Genomic DNA, 19,125 nt, shown 5'->3' on the forward strand with positions numbered 1-19,125 from the left:
TTATTCCCTCAGTCAACAACAGCCACAAAAACAGATGAGGCAGCTGGTCGAGGGATTACATTTTTCATTACTGCCGAGAATCATTTTTCCTTGAAACTCAAGTGGAAAAGTATTTCCACTAAGATAAAAGCCACAGGGGGAGAAAATAGCTTTAAAATCTTTCCAGAACTGGAATAAACATTCATTGTGGGGGCCCTCGTCTCTACAAACACATAAATACTGATCAGTCTCCAGGAGCAGACGCCCTGAGAACTGACCAAAGTCCAGTGCACGTCTGACCTGTGGCTCTGACGGCAGTTTCAGAGCTAAGCAGGCACACACTGTTTATCTGGCAATGTGAGATAACCAAGTGTTCCTCAGACACCCACACAAACACACAGACACGCCTAAGAGACAAAAGGAGCTGACGGCTCACGCCAGATAATCCTCACTGCCCACCACGTGTGCAGAGGGGCCCGACCAACGGCTCAGGTGCCTGGGACCTCTGGGTGGAGAGGCCCCAGGCGGCAATCATTTGTCTTTCCCCCTCTCTCAATTACTCTACTGCCCCTCCTTGGCAGGCTACTGCCAGTTCACTTCCTGCCATATCTGGCAGCCTTTCCCTTACAAACCTGCTACCGGCCAAGAAATCAGAAGTCAAGTCATCTTACGGAAATTATAAGACATATTAGAGAACCACCGTCCATTACCTGAACTCCCAGGACCAGCTGAGCCTTAGAATTCATCATCAGTAGGATTTTAAGAGGCAATTTGGAATATGTTTCTATTACGCAACACACACACACACACACACACACTCTCTCTCTCTCTCACTCCTGTTATCAAGCACGTTAATACTCCGGTAGCAAGAAATGTATGAATATTCACATTAGATGGGACAAATACAGACCATAAGCAGCCTCAGGCCATATGACTAAGTTTGCTATGCTTCATGGATTTCAGAAGCACAGGTGAGGGAGGGGCTGAGGAGCCGAGCTGTCCGGAGCACAGTTCTCCGCCTGAGCAGCAAGCAGGGCCTGGCTGCCACTGCACAGCTGTGTGGGGTCAGCACGTCACTCGGCTGTTCTGAGTCACACAGAAAAGGGACCATACTCTCCTATTTCTCTCTTCTTCACAGAGGGGGTCGAGAGAAAACATACACAAAAACTCTATAACAAAATGGTACTCATTATAATAGAAGCCAGTAGTATCTTTTTCAAATGCATGTAAAACAGAAACTAATAACCTCCTCAGATGTCAAACGTAGAACTTTGTTGAACCTAGTTTGATTCCAAGGGTCTTCTTTTGCTAAGTTCTGAACTTCAGGAGATTAGAGCTGCCAAAACTCTGTCAGACTTCCCAGTAAGAATAGAATCCGTATATCATAGTTTTTAAAAAAAAAAAGGTCATGACCCTTTTATATACTGGTAGGCCAAGGTGAATGCCACTTCTTCTACACTGAAGTTTTCATGTTTTTAAATGATAGTAAGCCTGCATGTGCAAAACCTGCTGTGTTAATTCCGGGCAGGCTTACTCACTGCTAAAGTCATTCATTCAATTATTCAGAGGCTCTCCTGCCACGTGTGCTCCAAGATCTTAGATCTGGGCATCCTTAGAGGTGAAACACTGTGGATTTCCAGCTCATCCACCCCTCAGCTTCCAGGCTGCAAACAGGCGGCACACTTACCATGCTCACGCCTCTCTTACAGTGGAATGCGATCAGGGAGGTGTAGTTGAAATGCTTGTCCGCTAAGCAGGGAGTACTGCTTTCAAAATTCAAGTAAACTTCATTCGCTACAGGATTGAGTATTGGAGGTCCTGAGACTCGGCCAATATCCTAAACAAAGAAAAATGCAAACATGTCAGTAAATTCACTGTTCCCCAGGTTAATACAGAATTGCAAAAATTAGACCTCAGCTATTTTGAACATGAGTAGCACCTACAGAAACTGGGTTAACAGCAGTGAGTACTTGGCAAAGTACTTGACAATCAGAGGCTACACAGCGAAATCAGTGTTTTGGGGTCATCAGTTTTGATGCTACCGTTAGTAACAATTGTTCTATTTCTACTCATAGTCCATTTTCAAAGACTCCAGGCTACAGGAATTTTTCTCTCCAGCCACATCAAGAATGCTACACAGACTTCTGTGACCCGACGGTGGGAGGCAGGACCCCTGTACATGTCCCATGCTGACCGTCTCCTCACACCTGGCACTGCACCGGGACTGCCCGCTTACTCGGCAATGCCCCAGTCCGTCCACAGGGAGGACACAGAGCTTGTTCTCCGCCGCTGCCTCCCGCTACTTAGCACAGCACCTGACACACACTGCCCGCTCAGTCAGTATTTCCGAGTAAATGAACACAGGAATGAGAGACAGATGAACGGCAAGGAGAGGTATGCACGTCTGGGATGAGTGAGTGTGAGAAGGAAGCTACGACACTCCTCACTGCTGCGTGTTCAGGCCACGACAACCCAACACGCTCTCCAGGTAAGAGAACTTACTACAATTTTTAAAATCTGAGAAAGGGTAGCCAGGCAATAAAATACAGCAGATCGAACCTCTCAGAGAATGACTCACACATCAAAGCCCCAACCTGCACTGTTACACTGGATGACACTAAAACGCACTTTATCCAGGCCCTCCAACCCCCCACACAGCTGTGGCTTTGTTAAATTCACGTCATGGCCAATTTCCCTGCCTACTCCCAGCATTGCACCGTGACGATGCCGCAGATAATGTCCATCTTTTAAAAACACATCTAGATGCCTTATGACAGGGCTCACTATTTAAAGAATAAAAACAGAAAACCACCTTTGTGCTGCATTTCAAATAATAAAACCTACCAAGGATTTGACAAAACATGAATATAACTCACGAAGATGACTTCTGAAGATCAAACTCTATAATTAAAAAATGCTAGTGTAAAACCCAGGCTTTCAAAGCAGAACATTTAGCTATTAGCAAATCTGCTTTTGTCCTTAATTACCACTCATTTACCAAAGGAAGTGCTTGCATTTCACGAACGTTTCAATGACACAAGACATTGCATTTCAAAGAAACCCAAGCGCTGCCAATGTTCTTTCTTGCACATTATGTGAAAAAGTTCTCCACTAGGGTCAACCTTGAGACTCCTAACATGATACAAAACAATGGACATGTGTGTTCACATTTTCTTCCACAACCCAAAGACCTTCTGTGTATTGTCGTCAGCTGATAGCTCAACGCACAAATCCTGCCATGACTCTTGCCCCTGGTCACAGAACATACATAGTCCCGCCCCACTTCCCATTCTTTCTGCTTGAGGAACTCCGTTGGAAGCAAGGGACACAACATGAAGGTTACTGTTACAAATCCTGCAACAACTGCTCCCCCCGCTTGGATTCCCCACACTTACTATGGGGGTTCCGTTGATTGGCACCTTGCACACGGCGGCTCCGGCGGGACAAGGCAGCCCGTGGATAGGATTCAGTGGCTGGCAGATGTTAATGTAGAAGTCGGGGTTGGTGTCGGAGGAGTCATCCTCGCTCTCGTCATACGCCTCGTAACCCCCAGTGCGGTGGATGAGGGGAGACAAGTCGATAATGGAGCTACCGTTCTTCACGGAACATTCTGGCTGTTAAAGAGGAAAGACCTCTTTGGAGTCAACAGTAAAATTTCCCATTAAGTCACCCAAAAGAATTTAAAAGCTGATCAACAACAGAAAAAGCACAAAGGGTGAATTAACGTCCCAGACGTTTGGTTACGTAACACTGGGTATGTTGAACCAGTTATTACTGGGCCCACCAGGGGTGGATGAGATACGCTGGGCATCTGCTGGGGGGCCAAGTGAACTGTAGTAAAACCGGTGATGAAACCTGGGTGCACCCAGGCCTCGGGCATGCATTTCTCAATGTCACACGTGCCCAGCCCCACACTCACCATCTGCTCGCATGCCAGAGGCGTGTGCCAGGAAAAGAAGAGCGTGCACGTCTGCTTGTCGAGGGAGATGAGCATGGGCCTGTTGGTGGGCCCGGCCTCAGGCCTACACACAAAGCTGATCACACTCTTGTACCTCAGGCCGGATTTGGAAGGACAGAGGGACCCCTCCTCGTACACCAGCTGTAACACCTGATCCACGTACTTGAGCCTCTTGTTGGCTTTGCCCACACTGATCCTGGTCTGCCCAAAGCAGGCCCCTGCACCAAACGTGGAAGGGGGAGGAAAAACGCACAATTGTGGGTTCAAATGACAAAGTCTCTGAGGACAACTTTCTGCAAATCTAGACTTTCAAATTCATAGTTAACAGTCGTGCTTCGGAGTGGCGATCTGTTTTAGCAAATGTTACACGTCTACCGTCCACGGGCACATCACGCGGCCACCTATCTCCCCCACGTTAGGTGAGTGCTGTGGGAGAGGAAGCTGCTAGATCTTGGCTTCTACTCAGCCCTTTGCTGGAGGAATGAAGATATGAGGGTGACCTCACAGACAGGAGAGGCAGACATCAGGCAGGAGGTCGCAGCCCTTACCTACGCCGGGGGAGCAGTTTTGATTCTCCCCACAGATGCTCATGTAGACAAGCCCCTTCTCACTGTAAGCAGCAGTGTATCCAGTTCTGCCACTTAGAGAGTTCAGATCAAACAGGTGTCCTGCAAGGGGACAGGGACACAGTGACCCAGGGACCTGAGACTTAGGAGGCCCATCACCAATGCTCACACATGGATCACAATGGCCGTCAGGACTTCCGACTTCTCACCATGAAACACCACCCCTTTCACTGACGGAGCCCTAAAAAGGCTGACTGCCCAGCCCGTATCACAAGGCCGTAAGTCCCCAAATTGCTGAGATGGCTTGTCTTTTCCCAGAAGAGAGCAGCTCCAAGCATCCTCCTCCGTCTGGAGTTGGGCCACCAAAGCCACCAGGATTCCAAGGGGATGTGGGAGGCCCACTGGCATCACTCCAGCTGCTATGAACTGCCACCTGCATCTTCCCGGGTCCCCAGTGAAGACATACACTGGAGGTCTCCTCGCCACCCCATGCTAACTCTGAAGGTGACAAAGACGCTGACTTAGCCAGCTCTGCAATCCTACAGCTGGTGTGACTGAGTCCCGGGGAGCACGACTTTCGTGAAATGGTTAATCTCCTCTCCACCGAAGGGGAGCCACAAGCCAACAGATCGGACAGGCCCCAGAGAAAAAGCCAATCACACACACACGGGACAGAGTGCTGTCGCTTAGGGGGGGCCCTGCTGCCCAGCTTCACATTAAGTCCCTCACTGTGCTACCTGGTGATAGGCCGGGTCCCTCACTGTGGGGCTGATGGCGGGCAGGGTCTCTTACTGTGGGGGCTGGTGACGGGCAGGGTCCCTCACTGTGGGGCTGGTGATGGGCAGGGTCCCTTACTGTGGGGATGGTGACGGGCAGGGTCCCTCACTGTGGGGCTGGTGATGGGCAGGGTCCCTTACTGTGGGGGCTGGTGGCGGGTAGGGTCCCTCACTGTGGGGATGGTGACGGGTAGGGTCCCTTGCTTGGGGGGACTGGTGACGGGGAGGGTCCCTTGCTCGGGGGGGCTGGTGAAGGCAGGGTCCCTCACTGTGGGGCTGGTGACGGGCAGGGTCCCTCACTGTGGGGCTGGTGATGGGCAGGGTCCCTCACTGTGGGGCTGGTGACGGGTAGGGTCCCTTGCTCAGGGAGGCTGGTGGCGGGCAGGGTCTCACCTGTGGCGGGGTTGGTGACCTTGCAGTCACCATGCACGTTGCTCCTCACAGGACAGGCGGCTGCAGTGGGCCAGGTGAAAGTGTACTCACAGTCTTCCACTGCACTGATGAACATGGGCCTGGAGTTCTAGAAGCAAAGGACAGAGAGCTACTGATCGGCACACGTCTGATGTTTGTGATAATGTACCGTACGGCAGGCTTCTTGGCAGCACACCATGAACACATGAGATTTCTGTCCCAATGTCTACGGGTGACAGCAGAGTTAGAAAAAGCAAAGGGTCAGGATTTGTTCCCTGGATACCACTGGAGGCTTCATACACACACAGGGTCACAGAGACGTACCCAGAGCCGGAAACCGGCTATGGGGGACCAGGAAGGCTTTCCTAGAGCTACGGCATTATGACCGAGGTTGGGGACAGACTGGACAAAGACGCTCAAAGGGCTACTGTGAGTCACAAATGAGCAAATAAGTGATAACACTCTGAAAAACAAGTGAACTGAAATCTGTCATTCTGAACAAAGACCCATCAGTCATTCTTCAAATCCCCCAGTTGCTCTGCCTGCATCTGCAATGCAATGCCTCTCGTCCACCTCGGAGTTACTGAGATTCACTCAGCAGGTGACCCCTCCCACAGATACCCGTGACGACTGCCCGGCCACGACACAGCCACACTGCAGTCCAGCCTCCTGGTACCACGTGCAGAAGCCCTCCCCTGTGGCCCTCACGTTCCTGTCACAAGTCAGACAGCTCTTTCCTTCACCGCCATGACCCTGTGGGCTCAGTTCAGGAGTCGACGGTCTATCCATCCCCCAGTGGCTCACACTCAAGTCTAGGCTAAGCTCTACACAGTCTTCCCAAGAGAAATCTCAGCAGCCACTTCCGTCAAAAGGGCCAGCCTCAGGCCCCCGGGCTTCCCCCGCCCTGCCTCCCCCGACCACTGCTCGCCGGACACAGCTCGAGTGGGCACGCCGTCCTGACACACAGATGGCTGGCCCAGCTCGACCTTTCTCCCAAACCAGCTAAACCTCAATCTTACACAAAGCACGTGGGGCTTCACCTTAATCTCCCATGCGGACATCTTCCTGTGGTGACAAACAGTCCCAAGAAACCATACTTTAGCCCACCTAGTTAGCTGCCCAGACCAACCCACCAGGAAGCGACCAGTCACATCACTGGATGGGACCAGCCCCGTTTACTGTGCACCGGCCACCCCCCGAAAACCACACCCGGCACTTGACACCTCTTCTCTCTAACCCTCACAGAGATGTGGCAAGATAGGCATGTCTCGTGCTATTAATGGGTGAACAGTTTCGAGTGTTATTAATGGGTGAATTAGTTTCGGCTAACTAATTAAGTGACGCCAGGTGGCAAGCGGAAGAGCTGCCTTTGAGCAAGATCCCACCCAACCTTCTGCTTTTCCCAAGCAGCCTCCATGAAGACAAAGGGCATGTTGTCAACTATCGGTTTTCCCTACAGCCTTTCGGGATCTGAGTGAAACTTTAAAGAGAATCACTGAATTCTGAAGCCAGAATTGCCAGGTCAGGCGTCTCAGGAGCCAGAGAACCGCAGGGCCGATGGGGTGCCACACTACCACCAGCTGACAGGCCGAGTCATCCTGAGCTCTCCAACTCCAGTCCCAAGGGAAGTAAGATGTTGGTGACCGTTGAGTCCTACTATCCCCAAAGCAGCAGCAGCAGAGCTGAGAAAGCTGTCACTTACGACTTGGTTCTCGCTGCAGGTGAATCGGATGGTGGTCGACTTTTTCCGAATCTGGTCTGGACACAAGTCGCCATCAGTGTACTTCAGGACACTTATACCATCTTTCCACTGGGGACCATCCCTCACTCTGCCAAGGTTCACAGGCTTGGAGCCGCCCACCAGACACACGGCCGCTTCCGGAGGGCATGGCTCTGCAACACAATGAGATACAGAGGTTACCTTTGGTCATTGTCCAGTGTTGACTTTAACGTCATCTGGCAAGTGACGTCAAACACGCTACCTTGATTCTAACAGTCACTCCAAAATAATCTGTTTCTTTAATATACATCAGACGACAACGGTACCACATGAGTTCTCGCTCATTTAAATGCTGTTTGACCAGAGATGGACTGGGGTACGCATGGCGTGTGAGAAGAATCCAAGGTGCAACAGCCTGAATTACTTCTGAACCCCAAATACAATGAAGCGCCACTACATAAAGCCAAAGGCACATTTTAAATGGCATACATTTGTGTGCCGTCTTTAATCAAGAAGTCACCAAGGCCTCTGATTTCCCAGGCCCCCAAACATCTGTGCCACCTGCCCTGGGTACAGAAGTACTATTCATGGATTAAGACCACGGTGTCACCAATCTTCCCAGCACAGAGCAAGGGAATGGGGCCCACAGCCTCACACCGTGCGGAGGACAGAAACCACTTTAGGTTAAAAAAAAAAAAAAAAGAAAAGAAAAACAGTGCCCCCTTCGAGTTGAGCCCCAGAAGATGTGGGTGAGGCTGTATGAAACTCCAAGAAAATGGGACAAGTGGCCTCTTCGGGATTTCAAGAGGCCGTGGGTGGCACCAAGGTTACTGCGGATTGCTTCTGGTCCCACAGAAGAACTGACTTCTAGTCTCAGCACCAGCACTAAGGTTTGGGTGAACTGGCTCCTGCATCGTAAAAGGACCACTCACCCACGTTACTCTCAATAAATGCAACGAACACGCACTGTTCCACACCCTCTTATCTCCTCCCATCCTACTAAGAAGAATTACCTGCCACCATGATCAGTGCTACCCACCTCCACCTCCTCACGTTCACGAAAGGCTATAATGCTCCCAGCAGAGCCTTCAGCCCTGATTTATCCTGGGCCGCACCAGGGATCGGTCATTAAGACCCTTCTCTTGCGCCTCCTGCTGCTTCCTGGCCAAACCACTCTTGTCACAGAACGGCCTGCACCTAAACAGAGCCGTCCTCCCCCCATAAAATGACTCCAGGCCGTCAGGCCCCCCAGAGTCCTCTTACCCGAGCCAGGCTGAGGAGAGAGAGACTTGCAAACGTTGATGAGGTAGTGCTCGGTGGCCCCTGTCCTCGTGACTGCTTCCCAGTTGTCACTGTACTTTGACAGGGACGACAGGTCGTAGTTGTTGCCGGCCCCGTCTCTGCAGGGAAGAGAGCACGGCGTCAGGTTCACCTGTATCCTGACCGACGCCGTCTGGACAGGCTCAGGACGAGAGGCGCGGTCCACCCTGACAGCCTGGAGCCAGATGTCCCCCAGGACGGAACTGTGGGCGGGCCCGCTCCCACCGCCAGTCGGAATCGGCAACAACTTGAGTTCAGCAAACGTCAAGACTGAGTTCAATAAAATTATATATTAAAAGAAAAAAAACACGCCACACTGAACACCAAGCCTGAAAAGTGCGTGCTCTCCATGCTCAGGATGGAGCAGACAGCCAGACACCCAGAGAAAACACACTAGTAAATAGCTAACACACAGGGAGCACCCCCCACCCAAGCACAGACAGCTCTTAGCAGGCCACCCGCTAAGTGAGGCCACCAATAGTCACTGAAACTACGACGGGCTGGTGCTGACCGTTCTGCTTGGGCTACAGGTTTATTCACTACACTAATCCTACATGCTGACAGTTACCGAGAGCCTACCCCACACCAGGTGCAGTTAATGGTGAGTTAAGACCGACACTTGGTACGTGGTCCCCGTGGAGCGCAGGTCCAGGTGAAGACGGAAGAATAATCACAGACACCACTTCATTAGGTCCAAGCGTATCAGAGGAAAATGAAAAGCGTTCATTCATTCAAAAACTACGAGCTAAGCTGGGGATATTGTATTGAACAAAACGATAAAAATCACCTCTCTTACAAAGTTTATAGAAATTACTAGTGAGAAAAAAGATTATAAACAGGATAAACTTTTTTAACTGTATAGTTTATCAGGAGGCAATGAGAGCTTAAGAGAACAAAGGAAAGGAAAGCGGATATGAAGTCTGGGGTGAGTGGGAACAGGAGCTGAGATTTTAGACCAAGTCGCCTCACTGGGAGGTAACCTCTGAATAAACTCTGAAAGACATGGCACAGCCAGCCAGCCAGGGACCCAGTAAAGACCACCACAGGCAAAGGGCCTGAGGCACGGGGAGCCTGGCACCGTTGAAGAAAAGCAAGGAGCCCCGTGTGGCTGGAGCAGAACAAATGTGAGTGAAAGAGCAGGGGGTGAGGCTGGAGATAATATAGGGTAATATCAAGTAGGGGTTTCCAGCTTGTAGTTCCAAATGAGACCAGAGAATCAGTGCATTGAAGGCTTTCAGCAAAAGAGTGGCCTCATCGCACAATTTAACAGGATCACCAAGTTCACTGTGCTGGACTCGTCCAACGCATGGCAGGGGCAGGAGCCTGACCCAGAGGCGACTGCGGTGAGACACGCGCAAGACGAAGGCAGTTTGGAAGCAGGTGGCGCACTGCTTCCAGGAGAGGGAATTCTAGATACTTTGAAGGTCGGTGGGCCACAAATGGGAAGTGAGGGAGAAAGGCACGAAGGACAGAGTTAGCAGTAACTGCTATGGAATCTGTGGGAGAGGCAGGGATTTGCAGAATCAGAATCTCAAAAACTTCAGCTAACAGAGTATCCGATAGAGACGTGTGTAAAATGGTTAAAGACCTAAAAGAAGGAATAGAAATTATAACAAAATGATGCAACCCAGTGTGGGGTGACATGGAGGGAAGAAATGATGAGTTAGGAAGACTACCAAACAGAACTCCTACAATGAAGAAAGTCATGAAAATTAAAAAGGCAACGAACTGCTGAAACAGCAAATTAAAATCAGCTGATAAGAGAACAGACAAATTGGAAAATAGGTCTAAGGACATAGAATACTGTACAGAAACAGATGAAAACATGTGGACAGAATGGGGAGGAGTAAGACACGGTTAATAGACGTTCCAAAGGAAAAGGACAGAAGAGATTAGAGGCAACATTCAAAGACACGGTAGCTGCAAACATTCCAAAACTAATAACAGACACGCATCTTTAGTTGTGGAAAGCAAGAACTTCCAAGCAACATAATAACAATAAAACCACACATAAACCAATCATACTGAGACTTCAGAACAAGCACAAGAAAAATGTATACAGAAAAAGATAGCTTATCTACAAAAGAATGAAAACAGAACTGACAAAGGGCAGACTCTCTAACAGCAATAGTCTGCACTGGAAGATGATGGAATTCCATACTCAGCTAGTGAGGGTAAAATGAAGTCTTTTCAAATAAATACGACGATTTTAATTCTACAGACTCTGTTAGAACTACTGAGCAGTGTTACTCGAAGTGTGGTTTGTACCCCAAGACCAGTCAGCAAGCATAAGGAGCCAGAAAACAAAGCTATGACTCGATACACTGGTTCCTTCGTTGTCCAGGGTAAGGGTGACACCCTTGATTTATATTCTGGTGCAAGCTCCTCATCCCATCAGAGATCAGGAGCAAATAGTTTGCAAACCAGCACTAAGAGTAGCACTACACTAAACAAAGTTCTTAAAGAAGGAGGAAAATTAAGTCAAAAGGAAGGCGTAATATGCAAAAAGGAATAGCAAGTCAAAGAAAGTGATAGATTTATTTCTTTTCCTTTTTATAAAAAGCAATTTATATAGTCAAGCAACGAATGATTATTTTTGAACAACCACAATAATGACTTCTTTGAGCAGTAAGAAAATGAATCACTGCTGAAACATTGGACAACTAGACCATGGAGATGGGGACAGGGGCTCAGCGTCAATGCATTCTACATTATTTTATCACTAAAGACATGGGTAGAGTTCTGATTAGTTTTTGTTAAGTCAAGGATATATATTTAAGGCAACCATTAAAAGAAAATGAATTATAACTCAGGGAATGGACAATAAAGTTTAAAAAAAAAGAAAAAAACTTATAATTAGTATCCTCAGAGATCATTACTTATTTGAAATTTAAAATGTAAATTTCCAAAGAATAGTTGGTAGCAAAAGTTCAGAAAATCTTCCAGAATGGAGGAAAAACACAAAGATAAAAGCAACAAACTTTTCACCAGCCATACCATGTACCTGCCTTCAAAACTGTGGGGAAATTATTTTGAATCTCTAATCCCATAGATCAGAGAGCAAAACAATGGCATTTTCAGAAATCCCAGGGGTTCTTTTTAAGTATTCGAGAACGTACTCTCACAAAATGAAAAAGGACATGAAATCCAAAAAGCAATGTAGTGTGGATCCAAGCCCAGAGTGATCCCAGAACAAGCACTAATCAGAAGACAAGAAATCAGAGCTGGGAACCACAGACCTTCCTTAAGAAGATGTGATTCACCCGTACACACAGCATCACAAAGAACCAGATCATCTTAGATACAAAGGGAAAGCCAATTATCCTGTCAACAATAAAAGGAAAAGATAGTACAAAATGCCAAGATTAAAAAGCTACCGAGATAGCCAAGTTCCAAATAGGAAACAAAACAAAATGTGGCATGATTCTTTGGAGCAACTTATGAAACAGAAGGAATGGGAACCTCCTGACCTAAATCCTCAGCCTGTTTTCCTTCCAAAAGAGCACGCTAAGTGACACGGGATCATGCCACTCTCCGTAGATCCAATCACACCATACAATTTTGCAGTAAATGATGTTTACCCAATATTGTAAATGCTGTTTATTAGTTTTTAATTCTTTAGAATCACCACGTAAATAAAGTAGGGAAGACCATTAGAGTTACCAAACATAACATAAATATTCTAAACCTTGACAATGTGCCAGCAATGGTTTGTGACAGAAAGGTGACAATGGAAAGGCAAAGCAGACAGAGGAGAAGGCAGAGGGGCCGGCAGCATCTGAGACCCTCACCTTACACAGCAGGAAGTAAAGAGGTGTTGTCTAAAGGTCAGTGAACAAGAAATAGACCTTGGAGCATAGTATCTAATATTCTAAGGGTAGCCGATAAAAAATAAAAATGGAACCAAAGTGGAGCTGCGCAGACAGAAGAGGAGGATAGCATACTAGAATTAAATGTCTCGTCTTTTAAGACAGATCAGTACCATGTGAGGGAGACAAACTGGGGTATATATATCATTTAGAGTCACGGAAAGCTCCAGAAAGAACTACAGGACGGTGTGATAAAAAGTGGAATGAGGTGGAGGTGAGAGAACAGGGATTGGGGAAGCTTACTTCGTCATATACGTTTTTGTGCTCGTATGAATTTATTACAATATGTATATAAACTTCCATCTTAACCAATTATTCAATTTTCCTTTGACTTCATTCTACTTTTAAAAACAGCACAAATATTTTTGGAAAAAAGCTTTATGTACAAAGAATATCGAAACAGTACTCCTCGTACACAAGTATCAGGAAGCTGAAGACAGTCTCAAATGACAGTGAGAGAATGGCTAAGCAAATTATGGCTATCCACCTAGAAGAACAGCACATATTCATTTGGAATGAGAGATGAATTTGTTTCACATGAAAATGCTTACAAAACATTAACTGGAACAGGTAACATTATTAAACTTAAATTATGATTTAAGGTGCTAAATGTATACACTTCCATACATTACTAAAACTTCAAAAATTACTACTTTGTCTACATACAAGTAACACGACAGAATAAAAACTAGGAGGAAACATGGAAATGACTCAATATTTCCCCAGGGAGGGATGCTGTAACTCAGCAATTCTTTTGGGGGGTGGGTCTTCACAGAACTGTCAGCAGGTCCCTCAACTATTCAGAACGTCAGACCTACAAAACCAAAATCTCCAGGGACGGGACCCAAGACATATCCACTCTGTAATAGTTCTGAGGGTGACTGTTGAATTCACACACAGTGAAGCCCTCCACCCCATCACATGAGTTGCCCAGCACCCAATTTCAGGAGTACATTTGAGCCCCAGGTAAGAACAGACTGGGAGCCAGTGACGACCACTGAGAACCTGCGAGCTGCGTGTCACCCCCTCATGCTGACAGCCCAACCTGTGCACGTCTGCCATCACACTCTCCACACCTTCTTCACGCCTGTGTCCCCAGACCAGCAGTGTCTAAGGGAGCAGCAGAGGCCAGGTGACATCCTGGTCACTATATTCCACTTACACCTATGAATCACGCAAGGTTTTCTCGTTCGACTCCAATCACTTCCCCATGTGCAACGCAAAATAATCACAGGCTCTCAGTTGTGGCCGTTTTGGGAGTTAACCTAATCCAACTCCTCATTTTACTGTTAAGGCATAGAGAAATCACCTGACTAATCTAATCCCATCGTCCATACCATTAACCATTAAAGCAAAATCCTATCAAGTGTTCGACTGTCCCAAAGCAGTAACAACATGTGCGTTAACTTACTTGAAAGAACATTCGGTCAGGTCAAAAGGTGGGCAGGCATATTGTGTTCGCCACTCGAACAAGTAGGAACAATCTGAAGTCTCCTTGAGAAACACCGGCTGGAAAAGTCAGAGACAAACACATGACACGAGAAACTTCCGTTAGTTTATATTTTGACTTTTAAAGATGAAACTAGTAAGGGACGATTACATTCATTAAAATCTATGCAAATGGATCAAGGTCTCAACATATTTTCTGTAAATAATGCATTTAAACTAAAGTAAGCAGGAGATTTGATGAGACCTAGGAGCAGATTCATTTTATAAAGATAATAGCAACAGGGAGGGTGAGTTAGGCCCCCCACCACCCCAGAGACTTCCTGCGGGCTCCGAGCCCTCACCTTCTGGGTGCTGCGGTCGCAGTAGAAAAAGATGGTTGTGGAGCGCTGGTACACCTTATGGCACATGTCCCCCCCGGTGTAGTTCAGTTTCAACAACCCATTCTCATAAGTCAGCTTCTGATTAAGGAGACCTGTTCAAGAAGCAGCTCATTAAACAAGGATTGGTTCAGGAAGTCACCAGGTAACCATGCTTTTCATAACAGACACATTACATCGCACACCCTGAATAAACAGATGACCAAGTATGCCTGGCCTACCAGGACTGTACCACCCGCTCCCCGTCACATTCCACAGCAGGAAGAATAACACCAGGCTGTTCTCAAAGTTGCAACATTACAGACTAACCGCAGGAAGAATGACATGCAGACTCCCCTCCGCCTGATCAGCTATGCAGATGTCACTTCCTCTCCATGGCCCCTAAGGGTGGCCCACGTACTCACCACGGCAGCTACCTGAACATCTTTCTTAAAGGTTCTTAAACTTATTATCATTTGCCCAGCTATTGAAATAGCATGCCGACCAACAGCCAGCCCTAGAAGGTTTACAGCCCAACCCCATGCTAAGCATGTCTACTTAGACTCAATTCTAGAAAGTACTACCTCTGAACACCCATTACTGGCTAGTTCAGTGGGTCCCAATGTTGCAATAAAGAAATATGATCTTAGAATCAGTAACTGGTATTGCTAAATAAGAATGAAACGAACGCTAACAACACTCGTCAGCATGTATGCTGGTTAAGAATGTCAGAAATCACATCACTAATACGCAATTTTACGAAAACACAACAGTCATGCTTCCTGCCCAAGAATTAGATATACTCTTCAGCGTAACATCTTAAATACGTAATCACACTGCTTTGCAACAAGAGCAGAAGAAAACTCACGGTACCTGCCACTCTTTGGAATCCCTGTGGCCCCGGCTTTTCCTGACACGATGAGATCACCCTGGAGGCGTCAGTGGTTGAGCAGACATCTGAAGACAGCTTCCCACAGACCCGGAAGTAGTAGTTGTACTCGCCGGCACTCACAACAGTGTCATTTAGGGCAAGCGGCTTCAGGTCATACAAGTTGCCGTGCCTCGGATCTTTCACCTCACAGTTGTCTCCTTCAAGAACACACGAGAGGTGAAGGCCAATTGCACTGACACACGCATTCATGCTCTGAGGCGAACAGTTACATAATTTTGAATCAGGCAAGTGCTATCTTAAATGTCATTTCCACATGATCTCATTTTGGTTACATACATAAATACAACTTGCCTGGCAAACAGATTTCTAGGAAAGCCTTGGTCACAGGATAAAGATTCACTTAGTCAAACAAAACAAAACAAAACCCCACGTTAATGTGATCCAGTGTGAGAATCCACTGACCTGTCAATCCAGGTACATGAGCAAAACATCACTGGTGAAGTTAATGATGTAGTGCAATAAAAAACTCAAGGATAAGAAATTATCCGTCCACGTCTAATTGCTACACTTGAAACTAATGTAACATTGTATGTTAACTATAATTGAAATAAAAATCCCTCGATAATAGTAAAAAAAAGTTATCTGTCCACTAATAAGCGTCTCGTGATCACACGTGTGGCCATTTTTGCCGGGTTTCACATCTAAGGTGCTGTTTAGAATGTCAGCGACTTCATACATTCACAGCCGTTAGTGAGCTGGGCCCTGGGCCTTACCTTCTGCTCTGACAACAGGGCAGGCTTCCACCGTCCTCCAGACAAACACGTACTCACAGTCATCCAGAAGCTGAAATGTTGGCGATCCCTATAGTAAAAACCAACAGTTTATTTTGTTTTCATTTATTTAAAAAGAAAAAATCAGTGAAATGACAGCCACATTCATATCCAACTTTTAACCACCACGAGAAAAATATACAGCACTTACAAACCACGTAAGACCTGGGGGGAAATAGTACATTCTTGTCAAACCCTATTGATGACCTAAAACCCATGAAAACACAGGCAAGCTTTAAATTAGACAGAAGATTCAGATAGCAGAGGGCCATGGGAAATAGGCAGACAAGACAAGACACGAACAGCTCGTCGCCCACGCACCAAGGTGTGAGCACATTCGAGCGTTATCCTGGTGGAGAAGCGCTGGTTTCCGCACTTGTCGCCGTTGACATAGACAATGCTCAGGGACCCATTAGCTGCGGCTTGAGGACTGATCTGCACGACGCCCAGGTTCCTGCTGCTGTCTTCCGACACCAGGCAAGACCCCACGGCACTGCCTGGAAGAGCCGGGAAATTCGTTTGGGGTAGAGGATGGGAGGGGAGGCCGACGGAACTTGGGTCAAATGCTATCCACTCACCATGGCATCCAGGAATATAAGGGAGAGGGTTGCACACACTCAGATAGAAAGTTCTCTTTCTTCCATCAGCCGAGGTGTCCACAGCAGTCCAAGGCTTCCTGACTTTGCTTAGGCCACTTAGATCGTACTCGTTTCCAGCGAGGTCTGAAATGCAGTGCAAACACGCTGGGTGTGCCTTTCTTGTTAGCTTTGGAACACCACCTTTCCACCCCAACTGAAGACCGATGGTGCACAAACTTCACCTTCACAACAGAAATGGGGAGATCCACAGGAAGCCAGGGGCTTTCCCTACAGAAACTACACCCACTCTGACCCTCAAAGACTGCCGTGCATAATGAAGCACCATCGATGTGGAAATGCAGGGCCAACCCACAGAGAATGAGGGGTCCTGGGGACACTGTTCAGCCTCCGGGGTACACCTCACACAGCTTCCGCCTTTTTCTTTTTTTCATCCTCAAATAAGGAGCTCTGACAGTGTATTTGACTTTCTCCCCCACGTTTTCTTCTCTGTTCTTAAGCAGCTTCTGATCCCAAAATAGAGCTTAAAGCCATTAATTAGATACCCAGATTCTCTTCAACAGAAGCATTAACTCTTAGGCATCAAAGAAAACGTGTAACACAAATGGCATGCTGCCTGTCAAATAAAACACACCACACACACACTCACACACGTGCACACACACTCACACACTTTAACCAGCCTCTCAGTGCCTGGCCCTCCCGGCCATACCCGTGACCTGGCAATCCACTGGAGAAGGCACGCAGGCCAACGCAGTTTCAAATTCAAAGAAAGTGTTTCGGATCCCCACGCGCGAGGCAATGTCTTGATGCAGAAACTTGGGGGTTCCTGGGTAAACGTCATCATTGCACACGAAGCGGATGATAAAAGCATCGGTGGTCCCTGGGGAAGAAGAAGGCCAGTCTGTAAGACAGCAGCAATCACAGCGCAGGCCCAGGACAACGCTCCCACTGGAAACAAGCCTCACGGCCACCTCTGGAACAATGACAAGACTGCCACAAATCCAGGAGAGCAGAGCCATCACCCACTCCCTTCCAGACACTAACTTCTGTTGACATCGTCTAAAACGGCATTTGTATTTCCAGCCACCACATCACACGACTCCCCCTCCTGGGTTCAGCATGGTGCAGTGGGAGGTGCACAGGTTACAATCCAGGCAGAAGTGGATTCAAATCTCAGCCCTGCTGCTTACTCGCTGAGACCCTGGGTGAATTACTGCACCTCCTTGGGCCTCAGTTTCCTCACCTGCACTAACTGGCACAGCCAGGATTAGAATCAAGAGACCTGGATCCCAACCTTGGCTCTGCACCAATGAGCACAGGGCCTTCGTCTCTTGTAAAGTGAGGAGGTGGTTAAACAGAAGGGCATGCGCACCAGGGAGGGCAAGAGGCACAAGACTGGGTGAGAATCCACCGGCGAACGGGCCCCCAGCATTCCCACACAGGAAGCACTCAACAGAGCGCAGCTGTGCCGCCACCGCCACCACCGTCCTCCCAAAGGTCTCTGACTTGACCTGGCGCTTGACACTAGGTTTCTGCGGTACAACCCAGTTGCAGAAAAGAGTGAAAATGTTAACAACTTTAATGCAGCAAAATGGTATTTAAAGATATAATGATGACTGATTGAAAGAAGAGGAGGAAAAAAAAGTTTAGGAAAAAAACAAAATAATTTTTATTACTGTCACCCATCATTTCTTCAGTATCTGAAAGAAAAGGGATTAACAGGAAAAGGGAAAACACTGCATGTCAGAGGAACAACTGGAAGAGACTACGAGAGAAGGACGCCTGGGAGAAGGGAGCCAACAGGGTCACACCTGAGGGACCTGGGACAGCTCAAGAGGACGCGTCAGGCTGGTGCAACTGTGCCAGAGGCGGCGGACTGAGAGGGCACTTACGTTACACACTCACAAAGGTTTAGTCACAGAACAGCCAGGGCCCTTGTTAGCTACAAAATCAACATGGTTCTGGGCTCACCTTTGGCAGCGGAGTGGGACCCTTCGTAGGTCAGAGTTATAAAACCCTCGGTGGACAGCTGGAGGCTTTTCTCGAGTCCAACCAGCCTTTCTGGCTTCAGATCCTTGAGATCTTTTGTCTCGGTTTCTGCCTCACAGCCGGAAGCTGGCTTTCCTTGCAAAGTCCCACAGACTGGCATCGTGCCGCACACATTAAACTGTAGGCCAACGGTAAGAACCACACACACCAACTCAGGCTACAGAACTCACCACAAAACAAGAGCCCAGCAACTCAAAGCCTGCCAGGCCGCACAGTGGTTATTTACTATTCAAGTTACGAACTTTCCATGTTTGGGCAGTTTAAGTCCTAGAAATACAAAAGGCAACCATCAAAGTCCCAACGGAAACGCCCATAATTTGCCGCTGGGGCTCAGTACGTGTTTATTTATGT

At 47.7% G+C, this 19,125-nt stretch overlaps 1 protein-coding gene across 2 annotated transcripts in view; it reads right to left on the reverse strand.

Moving 5' to 3' along the window:
- IGF2R (insulin like growth factor 2 receptor) overlaps positions 1-19,125 on the reverse strand; it is a 100,045-nt gene that overhangs the window by 15,827 nt on the left and 65,093 nt on the right. For both annotated transcript variants that reach the window (XM_081044609.1, XM_081044608.1), the window contains exons 22-36: positions 18,697-18,892; positions 17,435-17,605; positions 16,705-16,848; positions 16,448-16,623; positions 16,070-16,157; positions 15,278-15,493; positions 14,390-14,520; positions 14,011-14,108; positions 8,674-8,810; positions 7,393-7,583; positions 5,673-5,799; positions 4,486-4,605; positions 3,899-4,155; positions 3,375-3,593; positions 1,667-1,816 (exon numbers count right to left, since the gene is read on the reverse strand). In XM_081044609.1, coding sequence (XP_080900735.1) covers positions 1,667-1,816; positions 3,375-3,593; positions 3,899-4,155; positions 4,486-4,605; positions 5,673-5,799; positions 7,393-7,583; positions 8,674-8,810; positions 14,011-14,108; positions 14,390-14,520; positions 15,278-15,493; positions 16,070-16,157; positions 16,448-16,623; positions 16,705-16,848; positions 17,435-17,605; positions 18,697-18,892 — 2,421 coding nt within the window. The remainder of the gene's footprint in view (positions 1-1,666; positions 1,817-3,374; positions 3,594-3,898; positions 4,156-4,485; positions 4,606-5,672; positions 5,800-7,392; positions 7,584-8,673; positions 8,811-14,010; positions 14,109-14,389; positions 14,521-15,277; positions 15,494-16,069; positions 16,158-16,447; positions 16,624-16,704; positions 16,849-17,434; positions 17,606-18,696; positions 18,893-19,125) is intronic.

The sequence above is a fragment of the Rhinolophus hipposideros genome (genome assembly GCF_964194185.1).
Source record: "Rhinolophus hipposideros genome assembly, chromosome: 3".
Classification (NCBI taxonomy): domain Eukaryota; kingdom Metazoa; phylum Chordata; class Mammalia; order Chiroptera; family Rhinolophidae; genus Rhinolophus; species Rhinolophus hipposideros.